Consider the following 25,443-nt stretch of genomic DNA (forward strand, 5'->3'; position numbering starts at 1 on the left):
TTTTCTGTTTTTCTATTTTTTGGCTTTTCTATTTTTTTTTTTTTTTTTTTTTTGCATTAAACTATATACATATGTACATGCTTCAACTTCTACCACCTTTCAAGGATAGTAACGTTTCAGGAACTTGCCATTGATAGGCCCAACTCTGACGTTGTCATCAGAAAGAAGCATGTATGCTCCGTTTGTGTAGACTTCCTTGACAACATATGGGCCATCCCACCTTGATACGAATTTGTTTCCAACACGATGAGTGACAACGATTGGCCTCCTCACAGCGAGGACCAAATCTCCAACTTGAAAAGAACGCACTCGCACCGTCTTGTTGAAAGACTTTGAGAGGCGAGCTTGGTAGCATTCTAACTTTTGCTGAGCTTCCAGCCTTTTCTCATCTAGAGCTTCGAGTTCCTCCAGACGCAAACGTGCATTTTCTTCTTCAGTTAGCCCTTCCTGGATGGCCATTCTCAAAGAGGGAATTTGTTGCTCGAGAGGGATGACGGCTTCAACCCCATATACCAAAGAGTAAGGCGTTGCCTGCGTGGGAGTTCTATAGGTGGTTCGATACGCCCACAATGCTTCCCCAATGCGTTCATGCCAGTCACGCTTTGATTTTGAAACAATTTTCTTCAACAGATTGCACAAAGTCTTGTTGAATGCCTCAGCCAACCCATTTGCCGGTGCATTATACATCGATGACTTCCGTTGCTTGAAGCCGAATTTTTCACAAAGCTTGTTTATCACCGTGTTGCTGAAAGGTGTTCCATTATCAGTTATGATGTAGCGAGGAACTCCATAGCGATAGATGATGTTGGTCTTGATAAACTCAGCAACGGTCTCTTTCTTCACTTCTCTTAATGGTATCGCCTCAGCCCACTTGGAGAAGTAATCGGTCGCTGCCAAAATGTATAAATGTCCCCCTGATGATTTTGTCAATGGACCAACAACATCCATGCCCCATGCATCAAAAGGCCAGGATGCAACTGTGGGGTGTAATGGCTCGGGTGGCTGATGAATCAGGTTCGCATGAAATTGGCAGGCTTGACATCTTTGCGCATAATCCAAACAATCTTTCACCATAGTTGGCCAGTAGTAGCCCATCCTCTTGATTCGAAAGTGCAGCTTTGGACCTGACTGATGAGCACCGCAAATGCCGGAATGCGCCTCTTCCATGGCTTTAGCAGCTTCCTCACTACTTAGGCACCTGAGAAATACTCCATCAAAAGACCTCCTATAAAGCGTCCCTTTGAAGAAAATGAAGCGAGTGGCGCGCCGTCGGACGTCAACCCTTCGACGTGGATCATTTGGTAATTTATCATACTTCAAATAATCAACCAACAATTGGCGCCAATCTTCTTCCTCAATTTCGAAGACCTCAACAAGATGACTTTCAATTTCTTCGCATTTCTCTTCTTCAAAAATAGGTGGTATAACCCATCTTTCACACACTGGAATTTGAATTTCGCCACTGATCATAGCTATGGTAGATGCGAGTTTAGCCAAGGCATCTGCTTGCTTATTTTCACTTCTTGGAACATGTTCGATTTCCACATCTCCAAGCCACTCAATGATCTTGCGAGCATACTTGACGTATGGCAATAATTCAGGTTTCTTCACTTCATACAGTCCAAGTATTTGATTAACCACCAATTTAGAATCACCATATACTTTGAGGTGAGATTGCTGCATATTCAACGCCATTTCCAAACCGAGGATCAGAGCTTGATATTCTGCTACATTGTTAGAGCAATTCTCAGTTAGAGTGAATGAAAATGGCAGCACTTGACGTTCTGGTGTCACGAACACGATCCCGGCACCAGCACCTTCTTTATGAGATGCTCCATCGAAAAACATCCACCATGGTAGGGCGACATCGATTACAAGTGCATCTTCATCCGGGAGGTCATCACTTAGCTCCCATTCAGCCGGAATTGGGTGGTCTGCTAAGAAGTCTGCCAACACTTGTCCCTTCACAGCCTTTTGAGGAACATACACAATCTCAAATTGTTGCAGTTGGAGGTACCAACGTGCAAGTCTGTCAGATAGAACAGGTCTTGACATCACAAACTTTAAAGGGTTTGCCTTGGATATAAGGCGGACAGTGTGAGCTTGGAAATAATGCTTAAGCTTTTGGATGGAGAAAATCAATGCCAAACACAGCTTCTCAATTGGAGCATATTTCAACTCATTTGGTGTCATTGTTCTGCTCAAGTAGTATAATGCATTCTCTTTTCCACCTTCATTTTCTTGCGCAAGGAGAGCTCCCATGGATCGTTCTTGAGCAGCAATATACAAAATCAAGGGGCGTCCTGGCACAGGTGCTGCTAATACAGGAGGCTGCATCAAGTAAGATTTGATATTCTTGAAAGCATTTCTACATGACTCATCCCACTCGAATGGTATACCCTTCTTCATAATTCGGCTAAATGGTTGACACCTTCCAGCTAAATTTGAAATAAACCTTCGTAAGTATGCTAACTTCCCTTGCAAACTTTTCAGGTCATGGATATTTCGAGGTTCGGGCATTTTTAGTATGGCATCAATCTTTGCTTGTTCAATTTCTATCCCTTGATGGCGAACGATGAACCCAAGAAATTTGCCAGACTTGACACCAAATGCGCATTTTAGTGGATTCATCTTCAACTGATGTTTTCTCAATCGCTCAAAAACCATTCGTAGATCTTGTAGGTGATTGTTTCGTTTTTTGGACTTAACCACCAAATCATCCACGTAACACTCAACATTTTTATGAAGTATATCATCAAATATCTTCTGCATGGCTCTTTGGTAAGTGGCACCAGCGTTCTTCAACCCAAATGGCATCACTTTGTAGCAATAGATTCCTTTCGGGGTTCGAAATGCTGTTAACTCTTCCTCATTTGGTGACATGCGAATTTGATTGTAACCGGAAGATCCATCCATGAAGGTTAATGCTTCATGCCCAGTTGTGGCATCGATCATCAATTCGGCAATTGGCAATGGAAAGTCATCCTTGGGGCATGCTTCATTCAAGTCCCTGAAGTCAACACATACACGAATTTGTCCATTTTTCTTTCTTACTGGAACAATGCTTGAAATCCATGTTGGGTATTTGACTTCTCTAATAAAACCCACATTGATGAGTTTGTTCACTTCAGCTTCAATTAGAGGAACTAATTCTGGTCGGAATCGGCGCTGGGCCTGCTTGACTGGTCGTGCATCCTTTCTAACGGCTAAATGATGAACAGCTATCTTGGAGCTCAACCCCGGCATTTCCTTATAAGACCATGCAAAGATGTCTTTGAATTCTTTGAGCAATTCGATATATGAGTATTCCTCATCAACAGTCAACAACGCGCTGATGTAAGTGGGTCGTGGATCTTCAATAGTGCCCAAATTAATTTATCTCAATTCATCAACGGTACCCTCAACTCCTTCTTCAAACTGCTGAGGAGCTATTTCAGCGTCTTCCTCTTCGACAACCACTTCTTCACATGAGGTGATATGGTTTGATGTAACAACATCTTCGCGACGCACTTGACCTTGAGTAGTATGAGGAAGAGGAACTGGATTACTAGCACTATTAGTAGTGTAGTAAGATGAAGCCACACTCTCTCTATCTTCATCGTCTTCGGCATCCCGTGTAAAGATGATTGTCTTCATTTTGGCCTTCAATTCTTTTCCACATGATATGAGCAAAGTGGTACACTTCTTCATATGGGAAGGAATCGAGCTCCTTAGCTTCTCTGTTATGTCCAATTCATTTGCCCTTTTTGTCACGTCCTTTTTCCACGACTTGCCTTTGCCAAGCCTTTTAAAGACAGATATTCGTTGAGCTTTTCTTTCATCCAATCTTTTGAAAACAGAAACCCTTTGGGTTCTCCGATTGCTTGAAGATTTCGGGATTTGCTTGGTGCTAGCATAGTTAGCAGTGGCTCTCTTGATGGCAATACGAATGGGGCTTTGCACCATGTATCCCAAGCCTGCCTTGGGATTTTGGCTTGTATTAGCAGTTTTTCTCACATAAGACTTTGACGTGGAGCTTTCTTGGGGATTGTATCCAGCATTCACAAGGAGTTTGTATGCCTTCGGACCAAAGTGTTTTGAGAGTTCTTTGTCTGAGAGATCTCCATGTTCTGTGGCGCCACTTTGCTTTGGTCGGGCAAAATCTTTGAGTGACTGAGGAATGGGCTTTTTGGCATCAATCTTAGTCAAAGGGATGGTGAAACCTTCCATCTTTGGGCGAGATTCTTTCTCTTGGCGGGATCCTGACTCCTCCTGTGGTACATCCCTTTCCACCATTGTTGCTTTAGTTCTTCCCAAATAGAATTGAGCATCGGCGAAATGTGACTCTGCTTCTGTGAAAGGTTTGTGATCACCCACCACTTTTCTTACGGTGCCATTTTGATAGTATTTGAAGCATTGGTGCAATGTAGAAGAAATAACACCATTTTCATGAAGCCATGGTCGACCCAGAAGCATGTTGTAGGATGTCCTTGCATCAATCACATGAAGCAACGCTGTGGACTCCATGTCCTGCATCTGCAATCGCAGCCTTATAGTTCCAAGAGCTCTTTGCCCTTCATGGTTGAAACCTTGAATCATCAATCGACTGTTTGACAGCTCTTCTGCTTGGATTCCCAATTGCTTCAAAGTCCTTAGTGGCAAGATATTGACTGCCGAGCCTCCATCGATGAGAATTCGATTGACCTTTTGCTCCTGTGTATAACAACTCACGAACAATGGCCTGTTATGAGGTTCGAATCCAAGTTGCAAGTCTTCATTGGAGAATGTGATTGCCAATGCATCATCGTCTTCTTCCATGTTTATTTCAGGTTCTTCATCTACTTGGTTGGATGTATCATACAGGGTTCCAATACCTTCTATTATGTCATTCAAGTCGGTGGAGACCATATTTACAGTAGTAGCGTCTTCTTCAAGAGATATTTTCCCTTCTCGAGCTAATCGCATGACCCTGTCTTTGAAGATGAAGCAATCATGTATGGGGTGCCCAACCAGACGATGGTATTTGCAATAATTTGGATCGTCTGTCCTCCCTGCTTCATTTGGTCGCTTCATTTCTGGCAACTCGATAAGCTTTTCTTTGAGCAGGTCATCAAAAATTCCTGAAACATCAGAGTCTAAGAAAGGGTATTGCTTTTGTTGCATTTCTTTCAAGGTAAGTCTTCTTTGCCCCATGTCTCGGGAAGAGTTCTGATTGTCTCGTGAAGCATTCTGGTTGTCTTCCTGGTTAACTTCTTTCTTTAGAAATTTCACAGAAGTTGCTTTCACTGCCATAGATTCCTTCTTTGGTGCTTTGTCATATGGTTTTCCTCCTTTCTTGAATTCTGGCTTGAATTTGCTAGACTCCTGGATTGGTGGTCCTTCGATCCCTCTTGCCATCATGCTCAACTCCATATCATGAGCTCTAGTGGCTAGTTCCTCGAATGTTCTTGGCTGGATTCCTCGCAGAATATATTGCAAGCCCCAATGCATCCCTTGAATACACATTTCGATGGCAGATGATTCAGACAATCGATCCTTGCAGTTGAGACAAAGGTTTCTCCATCGATTGATGTAATCAATGACTGGCTCTTCTTTGAATTGACGCGAACTTGTGAGCTCCACCATGCTGACAGTTCTTCTAGTGCTATAGAAGCGGTTGAGGAACTCATGCTCCAGTTGTTCCCAACTATCAATTGAGTTTGATTCTAAGTCGGTGTACCAATCAAAGGCATTACCTTTCAATGAACGAACAAACTGTTTGACCAAATGATCTCCATAAGTACCAGCGTTGTTGCATGTTTCAATGAAATGAGCCACATGTTGTCTTGGATTTCCTTTGCCATCAAACTGTTGAAATTTTGGTGGTTGATAGCCAAGAGGCATCCTCATACTGTCAATTCGCCGAGTATATGGCTTGGAGTAAGTTAACGATGACTTGGAGCTTCCATCGGAGTTATTCTTCATTGTTGCTTCGATGAACTCTTTGAGTTGGTCAATGGGAATGAGGCCACCAGACGAGAAGAGAATGTCTTTTCCTGAGAGCCTTTTTCCATCACTCTTTGATTTGTCTTTGGAGATTTCTTCATCGTTATTCTCTCCATCTTCTTCGCTTTCTTCGCCTTCCCTATCGTTGTTGGCGTGGCTTGAATCTCCTTTTTCTCCTTTAAGCTTTGCAATCTGGGCATCTTGCTCTTGGATGTGCTTGGTTAGAGATTCAACCATCTTTGTCAAGTTCAAGAGTTGTTCCTCCATGGTGGAAGTGTTTGTCATCATGACACTTGCATGGAGTTGATAATTTTCAGTGGGGAATGTGAAGCTTCTCTCAGAGTTGTCATCTTCTTCATGGATAGATGGAAGACGGGAGGTTGACTTGGACACCTCTTGCATCAATTTTGCTTTGCTTCGCGTGATCACACCGATGCTTTCCGAAGAACCTTTAGATGAAGCTGGAGCAGTTGCATTTGGTTGAATGGACATTGTTCAAGATTTTTTTGTGAAGAGTAGAGATGAGAGGTAGAGATGTCCCACCGGGCGTGCCAAAATTTGTAAACACAAATTTTTGTATTTCAATTTGATAAAATACAAAATGCGTTACAAAGATAATTTGATAGATTTGAAGATAGATTTATGCGGGTTGCAATATCTAGTTAATCCTCTGATTCTTCTCTTCCATTTGATTCTTGAACAAGCTCGAAGGTTATTGAAATACTTGATTTGATGACGCCAATCCAAGGGACTTAAGTCGTGATTTTGGATTGAACGTTGAACTTGATTTGATTTGAGAAGAACGTCCTTAGAATTTTGTAAGAACGCCTTGAAGCTTTCGAACTTGATTTGATTTGATTTGAAGAACGTCCTTAGAATTTGTAAGAACGCCTTGAAGCTTTGGGACTTGGTTGATTTGATTTGAGGAAGATCGTTCTTGGAATTTGTAAGAACGCCTTGATCACTTGAAGATTTGAAGGTTTGATCACTTGAAGATACTTGAAGAATACTTGAAGATTTGAATGCTCAAATACTTGAAGATTCGAAGAAGACTTGAACGCTTGAAGATTTCGAAGGATACTTGAAGATTTGAATGCTCAAATACTTGAAGATTCGAAGAAGACTTGAACGCTAGATAGAATTCTTCAAGATACTTGAATACTTGGAAGAATACTTGAACTCTCCAATTCTTCGCCTCTTTCAACTTGCGATACTAGAGAGAATTCTTTATACTCTTCGATCTTCCGTTCCTTCACGTCCTTCTAATGAGCACCCCAACACCTCTATTTATAGATTTTAGAGATGGGCTTCATGGGCTTTATGGGCTTTGGGCCTCCATGTATGGGCCTTAGGGCTTTAGGTGTCCATAAGCCCATTAATTCATTTATGTTAAATATTAATTATATATCTATTTAATTTAGGAATAAAATCCCATTTAATAAAATAGAAAATATAATTGAATATTTAATTCATGAATTTACACGTGGCACGATTTAATTTGACGACAAATTTAATTGCCTACAATAAGAAGCTATCATATTCAACCACCTGAATTGGTAGTATTTACTGATCAGTAAGAGTCAAATTTCCTTCGGATACTATTGATGGACCCAAATATAAATGATGAGACACCTCTAAATGTAGTGAAATTTATATTTTGTGTATTTTATTATACAACGTTTCGTGGCACGGTTAGAAATTGGTCAATTAAAGTCTGAAAAAGGTTTTTGACCTATCTTTGACCATCCTTTTTACAACGTTCTATTATAGCATCAACTTAATGTCCCCCCCCCCCCAAAATTATTAGTGAGTATTGGATTAAGTTTCCGTAGGATTTTAAAGGATTTCGAAAGTTTGGGTGTATTCAATCTTGATTTTTAAAAGTCCTTTAAAATCTAGATGTATTCAATCCAGATTTTTTAAAGTCTTTTAAAATCAGGTGGTATTCAACATTTTATGGATTTTAATAATTCACGGATTCTGATGGATTTGTCAAAAAAAATACAAAAAATGAAATTCGAGCTTCAGACTTGAGATTTCGATAGATTCCTCTAAACTCTACGCGACTCCACGCAGAGTCTATGAATTTCTAAAGTCCTTTAAAATTCATGGACCTTTTAAAATCCTTTAAAATCTTACAAAATCTCAATCCAATATACCCCAATAATGCACAATGTTTAGCAACTTGAATAGGAGTGTAAATCGGATTGGGGTTAATTAAAGAATGTCAAGCATTTCGAATCACCCAACTACATTTTATATTCATATATTTTAGCAGCTGAATTAGATATCTTATTAAATGGAAAAAAAGAAAAAGAAAACAAAAAACATTCATACATTTTAGCAATTATAGTTAAATATCTCTTTCTCCTTAGAGGGACAACAAACCAAACTAAGCATACTGTATGCTCAATTAATTAAATAAATGAAAAGATTTAAATTGCTAAGTACTATTTTCAAACAACACTAGCAAATTATAATAAATTGTCCCTAAAAATCTGAAGCGGTGCCTTACTTATATTTGCATGTGTTATATCCCTAAGCATATGGCAATCTCCATGAAATTTTTAGATATACATTTTTATTTAAGGTATCACACCAGCTTACGCCGTGGATTGAAAATCCTTGTAGCATGCATACACTTTAGAGAATATATCACTACCAAAATAACAAAGATGTAATGCTTGAATTTAGTTTATCTTCCAATTCATAGTAACCTTAATAACTATGTATATATAGTATTTCATACGTATGTAAGAGTGTATCAATTTTTTTTATTTTCGTTCGTCCTATAAAAGTGTATTATTTCTATTTCGTGACATGCCCCATTGTGTTATTTAAAACTATATAATCTATAAAAATATTATACATTATTATTACTATTATGCTTGTCTTTTAATATAAAATGCCTAAAATGTACAAAATGACAAAAAAAAAAAAAAATTGTAATGTATTGGAATTAATTTGTAATATATTGAAACTATAAAAAACTGTATTGGAATAAGATTTATCAAATTGTTGAGTCAAATGTTCATTTCTCCAAGTGGTGCTCTAATGAGTACTCACCTTTGGTTTGATCATTGATGTATTATGGTACTTCTGGTACCATTAACCTTTTCTTGAATAAAATTTTATTGATAAAAAAAATTACTATTATGCTCGTCTTTTAATAAAAATGCCTTAAAAATAAAGAATGTCCAAAAAAAATTTGTAATATATTGAAACTAATTTGTTATACATTGAAACCATATAATGTAGTATTACTATTATGCTCGTCTTTTAATAAAAAATGCCTTAAATATACGGAATATTAAAAAAAAAATCTCGGGGGCTCCCGAATCCCGTACAAGTTCAGCCATCTCCCAAATTAATTCCTGGCTCCGCCACTGTTAACTGTCAATATTTTCTTAAAAGCCGCATCATTTCATATGTAATACACTTTTACGGTGACGAATAGACCGATGGAGTATTAAAATTAAAAAGAAGAATCCACCTACATCATTAGCTAACCGATATTATTAAGATGAAGAACTTCAACATAATGCACCTCAACAAAACCAAATTGCTAAACCAAATCCAAGAACTCCACAACACAACCATTCCATCTTAATTCTTTCAATATGAGAGAGAGAGAGAGAGAGAGAGAGACCCCACCGATTGGCCCCAAACCTCTATAAGCCTTTCTAATAAAATAACCCCACACCACTATTTACTGTTTTTGTTTGCCCACAAATTTCATTTCATTTCATCTACTCCCTCTTTAATTCTGTACTTGCACCGGTCACCCTCCTTTTCATTTTTACATACATTTGTAACTAATTTCCCACATTAATACTCATTAGTAGAGTTAGTATGTCATCTCACCCACTGGATTTTGTATTTAAACAAATAAATATCGGAATAAAATATAAAACGTCATTATCATTAATGAGGTTCATATATCCTCTCAATACTACTCCCTCCGTCCCACGAAGTATGACACAGTTTCCTTTTTGATATGTTCCACGAAGCATAACACATTTCTAAAAATGGCAAAAAATTTACCCATTATTCACATTTTCACCTACCACACAAAATACCAATTTCTTAATTCTCGTGCCGAAAAAAAGTGTCATGTTTCATGGGACGGATGGAGTATTTGAAATTTTATTTTATTTTTAAAAACAAAGAATTCCGTACTGTATAAGAAGAAAGGGGAGATTTTTTTTTTTTTTTTTGAGAAAAGAAAGGGGAGATGATACTTATTGTTTTGGCGTGTAAACTCGGGCACGTGCGAGGTCACGTGCCACCTCACCCTCAAGAAAAGCACGAAAACTTGGGCTCATTTATCAGTTCCTTAACTCCTCCACCGGTGGCAACAATAAATACCTCCGCCCCCATCACCATCTCCCTTTCTCTCTCTAAACATGCTCTAATCCAAACAAAAACCCTCGCTTTCTCTCTCTTAAAATCCCCCCACTCTGATTCTATGTCCGCCCAGCCGCCGCCCACGACCATCTTCGACGGCGGCTCCTCCTCCGTCATCACGCAAATGCCACAGCTGCCGCCGCCCTACACGGACAGGCCATCGCCTTCTTCCCGATCCTCCTCCTCGTCCGACGACGTCTCGTCGTCTTCGATAGTCATAGTCATTATCATCATCGCCTCCGCCGTCATCATCTCCGCCTCCATCTACCTCCTCCTCCGGCTCCTCTCCAAGCGCATCCATCGCAGCTTCTCCGCCGCCGACGACGTCGTGCTGCGGCGCGACTCCTCCAGCCAGAACCCTAGCCAGCCGCAATGCCACGCGGCGCCGCCCGACGCCTTGCTGGATTCCCTCCCGGTCTTCACGTTCCGCTCGGTCACCGGGAACCTCACCGGCGGCGACTGCGCCGTGTGCCTGTCGAAGTTCGAGCCGCACGATCAGCTCCGCCTGCTGCCTATCTGCTGCCACGCGTTCCACGCTACCTGCATCGACGCGTGGATCGTCTCCAATCAGACGTGCCCGCTCTGCCGCTCCCCGGTGATCGTCTCCGATTCCGAGGTGTTCGATAAAATACTCCCCAATCCGAACCGCGGCGCCGGCGCCGGCGGTTTTCGCGACGGAAACGGCAACAGCGGCAGTTTCCGGATTGAGATCGGAAGCATCAGCCGCCGCCGCGGCGGAGGCGCTCCGGAGCTGGCGGAAGGAGAGCGGCGGTCGTATTCCATAGGCTCCTTCGAGTACATCGTGGACGATAGCGGCTACGAGGTCGCGGCGGGGTCAGTCACTCACCGCAGAGGAGCTTCCGACTGCACCTCCGCGGACAAGGAATCGTCGGTCGGGATTCCGATACCGGAGGCGCCGGGGGAGGCGCTCGCGGCGGATGTTTCCAGCGGCAGGAACTGGCTGCGAGATTACGTAGACAGATTGGCATCAGTGTCGTTTAGAAGCTCGGGAAGATTCTTCTCCGGCAGCAGCCGGCGGAGCGACCCTGTCGCCGCCGCCGCCGCCGTGGACGATCTGGAGGCGAACCGCGTCGGAGAGGAGATCAGCGAGCTGTTCCGGTGGCTTTCTGGGATATGAAATGTAAATTCTTCCGATCATTAGGGGTAATTTCGTAATTCTTGTTACATAAACCTTCACCTTTTTTTCCCGCAGAAACTCCTTATTTGCTATCCACGCTTTAGATCAGTAAGGTTTAAGTGGATTTTTGGCAAAATCTGGAGAGCGAATACAATTCTTTTTTGATTTATTTTATGTATATTGCCTAAAATTATCTTTATTCTAATATTTCATTAAAATTAGTGTCTTTGATTAAATGGGAATGGGAATTTAACTCTTGTCTTTGATTAAATCTAATTATCTTTACTATATTTATAGTATTAAATTCCGTTGGGAAGTAGCACATATTACTACCTTTTGTGATTTAGGTAAAACTCAGGTCAAATATTTCCCACGCAAGAATTAGTTAACCAAAACGACTCACACCTGTTTGTTTTGTTGTTCATGTTGGAAATTTGATTAATATTTGATGTGGTGAGGAAATAAAATAAAATTGGGTGAAGGCAATTCACATGCAGTGTTTATGGGTGGAAACAAACACAATCTCCTTTGGTAAATGGGGGAAGAAGGGACAAGAAGGGTATTTGTTGTTATCCCAAATAGTTTTATAAGCTCTCCACATTCCATTCTCCACCAACTATCGTCTACTTACATGTGACATTAATCCTCGTTTTGTTTTTTTTGGTCATCTAAAATTGTGGTCCAACCCCTAACTTGTCTCAATATATTTATATTAATCCCTACAAACATGGATCTATCTTCGTATGCTTATGCAATGCAGCCTGTCTTTTTTCTCTGCATGTAGTGACATTTTCGTGCACAATATTTTTTTGCCCCAGATCATTATTCTAGTCGATCACTAGAGGTTTTGATCATATAGTTTATACATGGAATTTGCAACGGAACATAATGAATATTTTTGGAATTTAAAACCCAAACAGTACTTAGGAGTACTATTTATCTGTCTGCACTACTTAGTTACTCCCTCCGTCCCACTTCAATAGACTCATTTTTTATTTTAGGTTGTCCCACTCCAATAGGCTCAATCTTAATATAAAAATGTTTAGGGCTTTATTAAGTAACAATACTATTTAGTTTTTTCACAAGGAAGTACTCTTAAAAGGTTATTTTTGGTGGACCATACCACATTTAACTACCAAAAAGTGAATTTTTTAATCTCCGTGCCGAAAAGAAATGAGCCTACTGGCTTGAGACGGATGGAGTATATTATAACTTTTTTTTCTATATATAGATTAATATTAAATAAAAAAATTTAAAGGTCGAGCCATGGTGAACTAAAATCCAAGATATATGATCATAGGTATAACCAGTCTACTGCTTGGCCAACACAATACAAGTAAATACTATGTACAACTTAGTTTTGTGATTATTATAATTAATACATTGTTCGCAAGAAGCAGGGGCGGATCCAGGGGTGCTGAAGCCCGCTCCCATTTTTTTTTTATAAATTTAATTTTAAAAAATATATATTTATCTATTTCTAATTATAAAAGAGTCTTATTTTACAAAAATTGATTTTCTTGTTATATTCCCTCATAGATTAATTTAAGGTTAATTGTTTTATTTAAAATTATACTATAGTTTATAAAAATATAGTTCATTATTATTATTATTATTATTGTGCTTGTCTTTCAATAAAAAATGCCTAAAATGTACGGAATGCCCCCAAAAAAATTTGTAATGGATTGACATTATAGAATCTATGAAAATGTTGTTCTTTGTTAGTATTACTATTACTATTATGCTTGTCTTTTAATAAAAAAAAATACCTAAAATGTATAGAAATGTCCCAATTTTTTTTTTGTAATGTATTAAACTAGTTTGTAATGTATTGAAATTATACAATCCATTAAAATATTATTATTATTATTATTATTATTATTATTATTATTATTATTATTATTATTATTATTATTATTATTATTATTATTATGCTTGTCTTTTAATTAAAAAATGCTTAAAATGTACGGAATGCCCCAAAAAAATTTGTAATGTTTGAAATTATATAATCTATGAAAATGTTGTTCTTTATTATTACTCTTATGCTTGTATTTGATATAAAAAATGCCTAAAAAAAATTCAGGGGCCTACCGCCCCCGAACCCCGTAAAAGTTCACCCCCTCTCCCCGAAACAAAATTTCTAGCTCCGCCACTTACAGGAAGTACGCCACTTGCAAGAAGTATCTATAATCTAATCAAATAAGCAATCCGCATGCAGACGGGATCACTACACCACACAAAATGTGAAAAAAAAAAAATCACACGCAGGCGGAACCACTACCCACACAAAGGTGGGAAAAAACTATCCGCACGCAGACGAGATTGAAGCCAAGACCTCTCACAAAGGATCTATTAATACATTAAGATTTTTAATATTTAAATTGTGAGGGTAAAGATCTATCAACAATTTATTAACATCCAACTTTTTTTCCTTTAGGAGCGCATGCATCTCCTTATACTTTGAGAACAAGTCTTTTTTCTTAATAAAGAGTCCAAAATTTTACTACCAACTACCAAACATGCACTTAACATAGAATTTAAAATATACTTAATTAACCTAATCAGTACTTATAAAACGAACTCACATTATAAATTAAATATAATGGTTATGACATTAGGGATCATAACTAAATTGATCGTAGAGATAATGACTACTACAAAAGGCTATATATGATGCATGCATTCCCTAATGTATCTTCTTGAGGAAGCACACACACACACACAATTCACTTTCTTGTTCTTTATTTTGAGGAAAACACGATTTTTAGAGCACAAAACACAAGATATGCATATAAAATGTCGTTTGATCCAACAGGAAAAAGCAAGAGCTTTTGCAAAAATACATGTCTTAAAATAGTACGAATTAGTTAGACAAATTTACTTGTCTTACACGCATCACATTGCCTTTCTTAATTTCTCCATATTTTGTGAGCAAAAGAGCTTCTTCTCCCCATATGTGACAAAAACTAAAGCCAAAATTCGCCAACCAAACTTTTATTTACGCACGGCATGCACGGACCATCTCTTTTCTGTTTTTAGGTGAAGAATAATTAAAATTTAAAATATATATCGAATCCCTTTTGCATGCATGGATTAATAAAAAGAATAGAGTATGTAAGTATTATGAATATATATAGTAGCTTTTATAACAATTATATTACACTATTGGCAATGTTTATGCATTTATGTTAAACTTATAAATGACACACGTATATACTCTCTCGGAATATTAATTAATATGCACACCAAGCTCCAACGCATGCTTTAATAAATGTAATTAGTTGCGTCGTGAGTGGAGAAAAGAACCCACTTTTGTTGTAGTGTTACTGAAAATATATATTACTCATATGTGATAAGGTTGTAAATAAATTACGAAAGTGATGACAAAAAATAAGAAGTTTGGGGTGAAGTATAATATTTTAACTAGAATATGCACACTTTCATGGGACGTACTGAAATGATAAAAAGTGCGTTCTGCTTTAGAACAGAGGGAAGTGATGACAAAAAATAAGAAGTTTGGGGTGAAGTAGTATTTAATATTTTAACTAGAATATGCACACTTTCATGGGACGTATTGAAATGATAAAAAATGCGTTCTGCTTTAGAACAGAGGGGGGTATATCTCAAGCACTAGACCACTACAAGAGATAAAAAGGAAATGATCACAAAAGGTAAAAATCCTAGATTTTTTAGCAAAAGTTTTGAGAATTCCAATTACTTGTATAATTGATTTAATACTCATATTGTAAATATGGTGATTGTATGATTTTAAATAAATAAGGTAGCCAGCTCTCTCTCTCTCTATATATATAGGTATTAAATGTGATGGAAGCATCTATGTAGAATGCCAGCAAAATAAGTTAGGTAAATGATGTAGTGCCATAGTTGAGGGGAATGTGGCTGCATGTGGCACAATTTGGGGGATTAGGGTTTTGAATGCTGCTGCAAATGCTGGACTTTGACACAATAGATATGCTTCCCCATTTACAAGTGACCACACACTACTAAATATTAGATGGATTTTGGTAGGATTCTGCTAATGGAAGTTATTTCATAAGTCAACTCCCCCACAACCCATTCCCACAATTTCTACTTCAATTATTTTATCAAGGTTCAAAATCTTAATTTTATCAAGGTTCAAAATCTTGTATATTAAGTATAGGGGTTATGACTAAAAAAATAGTATGTGAATTTTTTTAAAAAATGTATAATTTTAACTTGAATTTTTAATTAAGTTAAAAAGTACATAAATTTATATTTTTATTACAATTTTCACCTAAGTTTAACTTTCGACGAAATTAGAATTTTTGACTTCTTAGACCTCCGAGCTTCTAAATACTCGTCATCATCAGGAGTTAGACCAACATCATGTGAACTTTCGACTATCAACTAAACTCTAATTTCGCCGAAAGTCAAATTCAGGTGAAAATCGCAACAAAAGTATAAATTCATGTATTTTCTGGCTTAATTGAAACTTTAGGTAGAAATTACAATTTTTTTCAAAGTTCGCGTATTTTTTGACCATAACCTAAAGTATAAATAAGTTGAATGGAATCAAATCCAATATATAAGTGGATTCCCAAGTGTGTAAAGAGCAATTTAATTGACGACGAACACAGTTTGTGAGTACTACGCTTCTTCTCTAACTAATAGGAGGTTCGAGTCACTAGGAGTATTAGTGTGAATGTATTTTTATTTATTTAGTAAGAACACTTTTTTTCCAAAGAGCAATTTAATTGATGTTGCATAGTATGAAATACTTGAAGGAAGTCAATGGAAATATCAGAGGTAGCTCACTGATATTCACTGATAAGATTTGCTGATGTAAAATAACATTATTTCATTCTATTAATCCACATTCACTACATAATAATGACATCAAGACACTCAACATTAAAAAAAAATTCTAAGTTTTTCAAAATGACACAAGTGAAGAACAAATTTGAAGCCAGGCTCTGAAAAGGCCAAGGCCCAACAATTTTTTTTTTTTTTGGACATGTACAATTCTACAACTCCAAGAATTACAGTTTATTTCCCATGGACTAATTAATAAATAAAAATCAGATTGAATATCCTATAGATTCAAGAAAGTGGCCCAAATAAAAAGGTGAAGAAATTAACTATAGTATTATTATTATTGAAACAAACTAACTGTATCATGTTGAAAAGCAACTTGCACATTACCACAACAAAGGCAGTCTAAAATGAATGTTGCAGCAAAATCCATAGTGAATGAGAGAGTCTATAAATGCTTAAACGAAGATGGAATATCAAAAATAATAATCAAATAACAGTAATCACCATTCACCACAAAAGTGAGGAAGAATAAATTATGAACAAAAGTATCAAAGTGTTCAAAACCAAACCAGAATTCTTGTGTCCTGCACTGCAAGGCAAGGTAGCTCCACTGTAACAGCCTCTCTTCTGCTCGATTCCTTCACCGAGATCTTCAAGAACAAACGTACTGTTTGTCGGGCTGTTACTGAACAAAACACACCAAATGTAAGGCCCCTTGTGCTTGTGGCTGCCAATTATACCCACTCCAGCTTCAGTGATCGTCTTGTTTCTCAGCAGAGACAGCGTCTTCTGATCTTGAACGAGGACATTTGGGAAGGCTTCATGTGGCTGAAGATATTTCTGGTGGCATCCCAAAATAAGGCCGGATATGGTTCCGAAAGTGGGGAGCTCGACACCACAGTTGGGAGCAAAGACTTCGGTGAAGTCATCCTCTAACGGCTGACAATGGATGGTATTGTTGCTGCTGCAGTTGCCCTTGCATTCTTGTGCATACTGCAGAGCAATGCACCCGAGGCCTCGACTGCTGCTTAACTTGGGAAGCTTCTGGGACGTTCGATTGTTGTTGATGATGTCAAGAAGGTCATTAGCAGCATTTCCTACAGCATAGATGATGAGCAACAGTAAGAAGCTTTCACCTACTTAGTTGAGCTATGATTCTTGTCAAATAAATACTTCGGATTCTCAATCTTCAATTTGATAATCCATAGTTGCATTATCCTATGTGAGACATCATCAAACTAAACTACAAAATATGAGTTGCAGAGTTAGCATTATACATTTGAGAGGACAAATCACTAGTTTTCCATGAATTAGGATTATAGAGCCAGTGAAGTAAGCCAATAGCAACTAAAGCTTGCCTTCTGCTGTAATAATTTGGTATACAGAAACCAAACACTTTCATCAATTCATCAACACTCCAACTCTAAAAAAGAACAATAATTGAGGTTCATATAAGATATGAGAGTTCTTGCCTATAATCTGTACTTGCATATCTTTGAACTTCTCCATTTCTATAAATGAGAACTCCACACCATTCAACCAAGAATTAGTGACATGGCAGCAATTTTCCCAACTCTTGAAACCTCATGCTACAATCTATACTTAAGTAACAAAATTCCCATTATCCAAAACTCCAAAATGTCATCCACCATTCTTGATTCCAACTTTGTTTCACAAAACCACTAACAAAGTAACACTAAGATTTACATTTACAACAACAATTCACCACAAAAACATATACATTTATGCAACCCACAAATTAAACGTATTCAATCAAACCATTTCCACAAAGTACAATGTTAAAACACACAAACACACACACACACACACAAAAACTAGCAAAAGGAAAAGGATTCAAGGCAAAGAAGTCCAGAAAGGCAGGATTACCATGATTCTTGGAGCAAACAAAAAGTGGTTGCAGAAGAAAGTAACAGAGAACAGTCAAGTGAAAGGTGCAGCAAAACTTAAGGGCCTTCATCACCATCAACAGCAGACCAGAACAAAATATTGAAGGTTCAAGAAAGTTGGGTTTCTTTTTCTGAGACTAGAAAAACAGAGTGATGAGCTCAAAAAGGAATATTTTTTTTCCAAGAATGGCAGCATTGGAGATTATATTAAATGGGAGGGGAAGAAAATGGGGGATAGTTGTATCTTGAAAAGAAGAAAAGTGGGAGAATGAAAGGAAGAATGTGGAGTGGATTTAGGACAAAAAGATAGCGGTGGTGGGCCCAGATTGGATACCCCTTCCCTTGATTGCTTTCTTTTTCTTTTCAAAGGTAAATGAAGACAACTTCTTGGTTTTTTTCTTCTTTTTTTTTATGAAAAATGCTGCATTAAATAAATAAAAGGAGAAAAAAATTACAAACTAAGTAACCTTTTAATTAATTCTCTAATTATGAATCTAATTAAATTTTTTTAATTTTAATTAAGAATTTTTTGGTGTCTCAACTTTGTCATTTTAACAAAACCTCACAGGCTATATTCTAATCATTTTTAAATTCAAAATATCCATAAATTACCTTAATTAAATGATTAGTTTGAGAAGTAACACTAGGGATTCAAATCAATTGCTTAAGTACGATGTGCTAATGTTTATGAACCGGATGATTTGATAGTCACGGATGGGCCCCCGGCCCGTGGGGTTTCCAAAACCCGAGCCCATTTAGTTGTCGGGTAAGCTGGGGTCGAGTATCCGGGTCGGGTATAGAAGTATCCAGAACGCTGTGGAATCAACCAACAGCAGCCTCACACGTGGCTATAACCCCTGTCTGAGAAGAAAACCTGCATTTTGGTTAGAACTGCAGTACTAGCACCACAGCCTACAGTACAATACCTTCATTTGTCGATAGTTTCTCTCACTTGCTTATCCATGGCGTCTTCTTTCGTTACCCTATCTAAGCCCTTCGCTTCTCACACACCGAAATTCTCCTCGTTCTCCACCGCTCCAGCAGGTAAACATTTTACTGATGTTCAAATTTCAGCGTAACCTAATTTTTTTTTTTCCGGTTTACTGATTCAACCGCTGTCTCGGAGGTAGTTGGGGGATTTTCCGTAGGTCTTCAGAGGAGCTCTTTGAAAGTGAATGCGATTTCCACGAAATACGAACCCTCTAAGGTTTTGGCTCCTGCAGAATTCATTTATTTTGTGTGCGTGAAGGATAAGATTTGAAAATGGAGCTCAGTAATTGCGATTTTTTTTGTTTCTAGGTTGTGCCGCAAGCTGACAGAGTTCTGATTCGTCTCGAGGTTCTACCCGAGGTACTAATTTTTCATGTCTTCGCCATTCATAGAAATGTGAATTTGATTTTCTGGAATGTTCAAATTGCAGACTTTATTCTTCTGTTTGGATTTTGGGAATGTGAGAGAACTGTTTGATGTAATAATTGTTGTTTACTTTGATTGAATATGTTTAATTTGTGGGTTGCATAAATGTATATGTTTTTGTGGTGAATTGTTGTTGTAAATGTAATTCTTACTGTTACTTTGTTAGTGGTTTTGTGGAACAAAGTTGGAATCAAGAATGGTGGATGACATTTTGGAGTTTTGGATAATGGGAATTTTCTTACTTAAGTATAGATTGTAGCATGAGGTGTCCAGAGTTGGGAAAATTGCTGCCCTGTCACTAATTCTTTGGTTGAATAGTGTGGAGTTCTCATTTATTGGAATAGAGAAGTTCAAAGATATGCAAGTACAGATTATAGGCAAGAACTCTCATATCTTATATGAACCTCAATTATTGTTCTTTTTTAGAGTTGGAGTGTTGATGAATTGATGAATGTTCAAATTGCAAACTTTTATTCTTCTGTTTGGATTTTGGGAATGTGAGAGGACTGTTTGATGTGTTTGGCATGTTCAAAATTTCCCATTAATTATGAACCATCCATTTATTTACGTTTTCCATTTTTGATTATCATATTTTTCATGCCAGAATATGTATCTTCAAGCCAAGTAATGCTTTTAAATTTGAATTTTGATTTTGTTTTCCCTTATGCACGTTTATCCAAATGGTTGTATGAGCCTATAAGGCTCCGGTTGTAAGGTTACCTGAGCCGGTTTGCATTTACATTAAGTTTGAAGAACTTTCTTGTTTCATTTGTCTGCATTTCCTTTCTGCATTTTTTGTTATCCGACGATATCCATATGACAGCTGCTGATAGGGGGTGGTTCATGATGCTTTTCGTTGAGGATTGCGCTAGCCTTTTTATAAACAACGATCATAATGCTTGCATAACTTTGCAGACGAGTTTGGACGTGTTGTATGGTTTTCTTTATCCATCTTTAGCTAACAGATGATTGTTGTGCGTGCAGAAATCGGCTGGGGGAGTTTTGTTACCAAAGTCTGCAGTTAAGTTTGAGCGTTACCTCGTAGGGGAGGTGAGTTATACAGTGTGTGCAGATTTGATGTTTTCATTCCATAACTTCTCTTTCAAAATCATGTTGTAGTAGGAAGACATTCTCGCTATAATATCGCATCAATTCCTTTTTAGGTTGTCTCTGTTGGAACCGAGGCCAAGGAAGTGGAGACTGGAAAGAAGGTGAATCTAAAAAGCTTTGGATATTATTGAGCTTTTCATTTCAAGAATATCAAAGTGCCTTCCCTCTCGTGCTCGTTATTGATTTCAACGCACTTATTGTACTCATGGTTTCCTTCTTTACAGGTTCTTTTCTCCGACATAAATGCATACGAGGTACGTGAATGACAGACTCATGTATGCTTGAAAGACTGATATATGTTGAATGATGAGATTTGAACATATGGATGTGAGATAGTGTTGTTGTTACAAAGATAAAGTAAAAACTGCATTGTAGATGGGGTGGGATATGGATCATCTTACATGTCTTGTGTGGGTCTGTCGAGTACCGAGTGAATCTTACATGTCTCATGTGGATCTTACGTGCCCCTCGAAAATCTTAGTAACTCCATATCTTTGTCAGGTGGAGTTGGGAACGGAGGAGCGGCATTGTTTCTGCAAAGCAAGCGACTTGCTGGCCGTGGTCGACTAGATGCAGATAACACCTTCAAACTCCTATTGCTCCGGCGTAGTGTCGTGTCCCAAACCTTAAAACATGCTTTGCTTTTTATGTCACAAATTTTGTCAGCATCTATCTAGTTGAGGAAGATGTAGTTTTGCAGGTTACTGTTATGAGATTTGATCATTCTACCAAATTTGTGTGACATTCCTATTTTTTTCAAGGTTAACTACTTATAAATTATTGAACTTTAGTCAAATTTATTTTTGCACACAAACTTTAAAGCATAGCGTGGTAATTACTGAATTATTAAATTAATTATTGAACTTTTATCAAATTAGGTTTTGCACAATTACAATTATATAAGGAAAACATGTGAATGATGTGATGATAGCTTAATTATCTAGCTGATGGTTATCTGTTATTTTTTGATATTATATCAATGGTTATTTTCTTTTATGATAATAATTACTTGATCAAATAAATAAGGGCCTGTTTGATATGTGTTTATAGGTAGGATAAATTAAATTAATACAGATTAGTGTGATGTTTGATATCATATGCAGTTAATATGGTCAACTCCTACTTAATCCTACTTCTCCATGCTATTTTGTGGGATTAACCCATACTAATAATCCGCCCACCCCCCATCGGATAAATTTAATACTGAGAAGTTGGATAAAAATTCTGCTACCCTTTCTCACGCATATCGATGCAAATGCCCAAGTAATGGTGGACACATGATATTTTTAAAATTATGTGAGGATAGTTTTGGTATTAGATAATATAATCCAACATAATCCTATGGATATCAAACATAATATAGAATTAAGTAGCCATGATATCAAACGCCCATGAAATAATATAAATCCACACTAATCCACACTAATTTCTCAAGATAATTTTAATCCTAATCAATCCTAAACTGTAAATCAAACGGCCCCTAAAAGTATAAGTTCTCGTGCGTAAATAACAATTGACGTGAAAAAATGAAGTAATATTTTTGAAACATTCTCTTTTTTTATAATCATTAATAATTTTTTCTTATGATAATAATTACTTAATCGAAAAATGATGTTTGCACACCATCGACTGATATAATCGCAAAGTAAATTAAGAATTCATGGAACAAGGACCAGCCAAAAGTTTTGTTGTTTAATACAAACATGATCTATGGAAAAGAAGAGACAAAAAAATCAGTCGATGGTGTGCAAACATCATTTTCGATTAATGTTTGAGGTCAAAAGTCTTGGATTTGACTTTCTTGTGACGCGACTTTTAAATTTCTTTATTTAATAATGTTAATTTATTAAAAAAATAGCATGAAATAGCTTTATCATGAAGTCGAGAGAGGACTTCGAGGCGCAAAACTGCGAACGCGAGAGTAGGTGCAGCTTGCCGGCTACTGCAACGTGACTTCCAATAAGCAGACGCCACAACAGAGTTTCTTAGTGGAAAAAGCACGACAACAGTTCGTTCTCAGAAGTAAGTGTGAGCATCGGTTCGGTTCGGTGCAAAACTGCACCAAATCCTGAAAACCGAAAATCGAACCGATGCTGAAAATTGGAACCGCACCGCACCGATGGGTGGTGTCAAACCGAACCGATACATTTCTTTTTTTTTTTCGAAAAAAAACCCTATTAAAATTCGTAAAATAATGTTTTATCCCGCAAAATCAAACAATAATGGAGTTCTGAGTAGACTTACTCACTTATAAAGGCATGCAGTGAACCAACAAATCATTTCATTAATTCATTACGTGGGCAAAGTCATGTTAGATGTTAGTAGTTAGTTCCTCATCCACTCCAAGAACCACCTTATCTCTCCATTCACCAAACTACACCTTATATCTCCAATCACCAATTCGTTCCCAAGAGGGATCGAACCCGGGTCACTTCACTTAAGTGAGGACCCGGTGGCCAGTGGACTAAGCCCCCTGGTTCATAGCAACTAATCTACAAAAATACTTCATAAAAGTATCCATGTATAATCTAAATCTAAAGCAGATATAAATGAATGATATAGTGTAAATCTAAGTTTAAATATATATATATATATATATATATATATATATATATATATATATATATATAGGGTTGGGTTCATGTGGATCCCTATGCTTATAATAGATCCGTAGATCCAAATCTAGACCACACATTTATGACATGTGATGCATCAAGATGCATAAAGACATTTCAAGGCAAAATCTGGAGAGGGGTAAAATTGGAATGTAATTTTCGAAATTAAAAAAAAAAATTAGATTTTATCAAAATAGGTATATTTTAGATGCATAAAGTTTCATACGAGAATGCATGAACTTTCATATAAAAATGCATAAAGTTTCATATAAAAATGCATAAGATTTCACCCCACCCCAACCCCACCCCACCCCACAACCCCACCCCCACCCACCCCTCACCCCCCCCCCCCAATTTTTTTTTTTTTAAACTGATTTTCTGACCACTGACCCACCCCCTCCCCCCCCCCAACAATTTTTTTTTTCTCAAAAACTGATTTTCTGACCACTGACCCCCCACCCCACCCCCCAAATTTTTTTTTTTTGAAAAACTGATTTTTACATGCATAAAAAAATTACATGTTTTACATGCATATACTTTCGCACAGAAATGCATATACTTTCACACAAAAATGCATTACATTTTTTGAAAAAATATAATTTTTTTGGGCTGGAGGGTGGGTGGGGGGTTAGCGGTCAGAAAATCAGTTTTTAAAAAAAAAAATTGAGGGGGTGGGTGGGTGGGGGGTGCGGGGAGGGGGGGTGGGTGGGTCAGCGACTCAACAATCAGAAAATCAGTTTTGAAAAAAAAAATTTAGGGGGGGGGGGGGTTGGGGGAGTGGGGGGGTCAGTGGTCAGAAAATCAGTTTAAAAAAAAATGGGTGGGGTGGGGTGGGGGGGATGGGGCAGGGGTGGGGTGGCGAAAATACCAGATTTATTAAAATGAAATGCATTTTTTGTATAATTTAATGCATTTTTATGTAAAATCTTTATGCACTTTTATTTGATTTTATATGCATGTGAAACATGACTATTTTGGGGGGTGGTAATGGAGAGGGTTGGGGGGTGGTGTGGGGTGGGTTGGGGGGTGGTGCGGGGTGGGGTGGTGAAAATACCAAAACTGTAAAAATCAAATGCATTTTTCTGTTCAAAGTTATGCATTTCATGTGAAAATTTTATGCATCTTCGTGGGAAACTATATGCATCTAAAATATATCTATTTTGAGAAAATTTAAAAAAATATATATTTTTTTAATTATTAAATCTGAAAATTACATTCCAATTTTACCCCTCTCCATATTTTGCCTTGAAATGCTTGGAAACTCCTTGCCACGTGTCACCATCTTGATGCGCCACATGTCATAAATGTGTGGTTTAGATTTGGATCTACGGATCTATTATAAGCATAGGGATCTAAATGATCCCATTCATATATATATATATATATATATATATATATATATATATATATATATATATATAGGGGAGAGTTCAATGAAGACCACTCCCCTATATAGAGAACGAAGACTAAATCTAAAGCGTTAAATCCATGTAATCTTGCGGCCCTGATTTATTTGATCTGATTATATAATTTTCGGCCATTTTAATTCATCAAGGCTAAGAATGTAAATTAATCTTTTGCACAACCGTTATTAGCTATATATGAATCATATCAAATCTTTTATTTATGGTAAATCATTATTAAGATATGTTTGTTACAATTTAGAAACGTATTAGCTGCATTTTTTTTCATCTGCATCGTTTCAAAACCAGTCCACCATTGAAGAAAATTTTGATTTTTTGCAGAACATTTTATGGAGAATCAAGGTTATTTTTATTCAGTGTATTTTAGCAATTTCGTTCGAACTGTTATACATGTTGCATATATATGAAAATTATCTGTTTATTTGTTCGATAACGATTACAGTTAATGTCAAATTCATACGTGTTTTCACCCCTTACTTATTAAAACACCTAATATGTTCAGTATTAATTATGTTCATTTATACTGTTATCCGAACTTTACCTTGATCATATTTTGACACTGTATGTTCGTTGTATTCTGTTATTTAATATGATGATGAGCAATAAGTAATCCGTTCTAATTTGAAGAAGGATTACATTGTTCTATTAAAAAAAAAATTAATGAC

At 37.2% G+C, this 25,443-nt stretch overlaps 4 protein-coding genes across 4 annotated transcripts; 2 read left to right on the forward strand and 2 right to left on the reverse strand.

Moving 5' to 3' along the window:
- Nucleotides 1–99: 99 nt before the first annotated feature.
- LOC131021113 (uncharacterized) lies at nucleotides 100–3,246 on the reverse strand. The gene has a single exon (XM_057950202.1). It carries the CDS (start codon nucleotides 3,244–3,246, stop codon nucleotides 100–102), a length of 3,147 nt encoding a protein of 1,048 aa, XP_057806185.1.
- A 7,041-nt stretch (nucleotides 3,247–10,287) lies between these two features.
- LOC131022127 (E3 ubiquitin-protein ligase ATL4-like) lies at nucleotides 10,288–11,727 on the forward strand. The gene has a single exon (XM_057951538.1). It carries the CDS (start codon nucleotides 10,433–10,435, stop codon nucleotides 11,507–11,509), a length of 1,077 nt encoding a protein of 358 aa, XP_057807521.1. The 5' UTR covers nucleotides 10,288–10,432; the 3' UTR covers nucleotides 11,510–11,727.
- Nucleotides 11,728–16,758: 5,031 nt separating this feature from the next.
- LOC131022128 (uncharacterized) lies at nucleotides 16,759–18,572 on the reverse strand. Its single transcript, XM_057951539.1, has 2 exons — nucleotides 18,194–18,572; nucleotides 16,759–17,403 (listed from the first exon to the last, which is right to left on the reverse strand). Exons 1-2 carry the CDS (start codon nucleotides 18,288–18,290, stop codon nucleotides 16,814–16,816), a joined length of 687 nt encoding a protein of 228 aa, XP_057807522.1. The 5' UTR covers nucleotides 18,291–18,572; the 3' UTR covers nucleotides 16,759–16,813.
- A 503-nt stretch (nucleotides 18,573–19,075) lies between these two features.
- Nucleotides 19,076–21,535, forward strand: LOC131022129 (10 kDa chaperonin 1, chloroplastic). Its single transcript, XM_057951540.1, has 7 exons — nucleotides 19,076–19,257; nucleotides 19,344–19,420; nucleotides 19,513–19,563; nucleotides 20,614–20,679; nucleotides 20,793–20,840; nucleotides 20,964–20,993; nucleotides 21,241–21,535. The coding sequence occupies exons 1-7, from the start codon at nucleotides 19,176–19,178 to the stop codon at nucleotides 21,307–21,309; spliced, it is 423 nt and encodes a 140-aa protein (XP_057807523.1). The 5' UTR covers nucleotides 19,076–19,175; the 3' UTR covers nucleotides 21,310–21,535.
- The last annotated feature ends 3,908 nt before the right edge of the window (nucleotides 21,536–25,443 follow it).

This window comes from Salvia miltiorrhiza, chromosome 4 (genome assembly GCF_028751815.1).
Source record: "Salvia miltiorrhiza cultivar Shanhuang (shh) chromosome 4, IMPLAD_Smil_shh, whole genome shotgun sequence".
Lineage (NCBI taxonomy): Eukaryota > Viridiplantae > Streptophyta > Magnoliopsida > Lamiales > Lamiaceae > Salvia > Salvia miltiorrhiza.

Coding starts and splice junctions, on each gene's coding strand:
- LOC131021113 (XM_057950202.1), bottom strand. CDS start 3,246: ATGCCGGGGTTGAGCTCCAAGATAGCTGTTCATCATTTAGCCGTTAGA.
- LOC131022128 (XM_057951539.1), bottom strand. CDS start 18,290: ATGGTGATGAAGGCCCTTAAGTTTTGCTGCACCTTTCACTTGACTGTT. Junction 17,404..18,193: donor TGTTTGCTCCAAGAATCATG/GTAATCCTGCCT, acceptor TCTATGCTGTAG/GAAATGCTGCTAATGACCTT.
- LOC131022127 (XM_057951538.1), top strand. CDS start 10,433: ATGTCCGCCCAGCCGCCGCCCACGACCATCTTCGACGGCGGCTCCTCC.
- LOC131022129 (XM_057951540.1), top strand. CDS start 19,176: ATGGCGTCTTCTTTCGTTACCCTATCTAAGCCCTTCGCTTCTCACACA. Junction 19,421..19,512: donor CGAAATACGAACCCTCTAAG/GTTTTGGCTCCT, acceptor TTTTGTTTCTAG/GTTGTGCCGCAAGCTGACAG. Junction 20,680..20,792: donor AGCGTTACCTCGTAGGGGAG/GTGAGTTATACA, acceptor ATTCCTTTTTAG/GTTGTCTCTGTTGGAACCGA.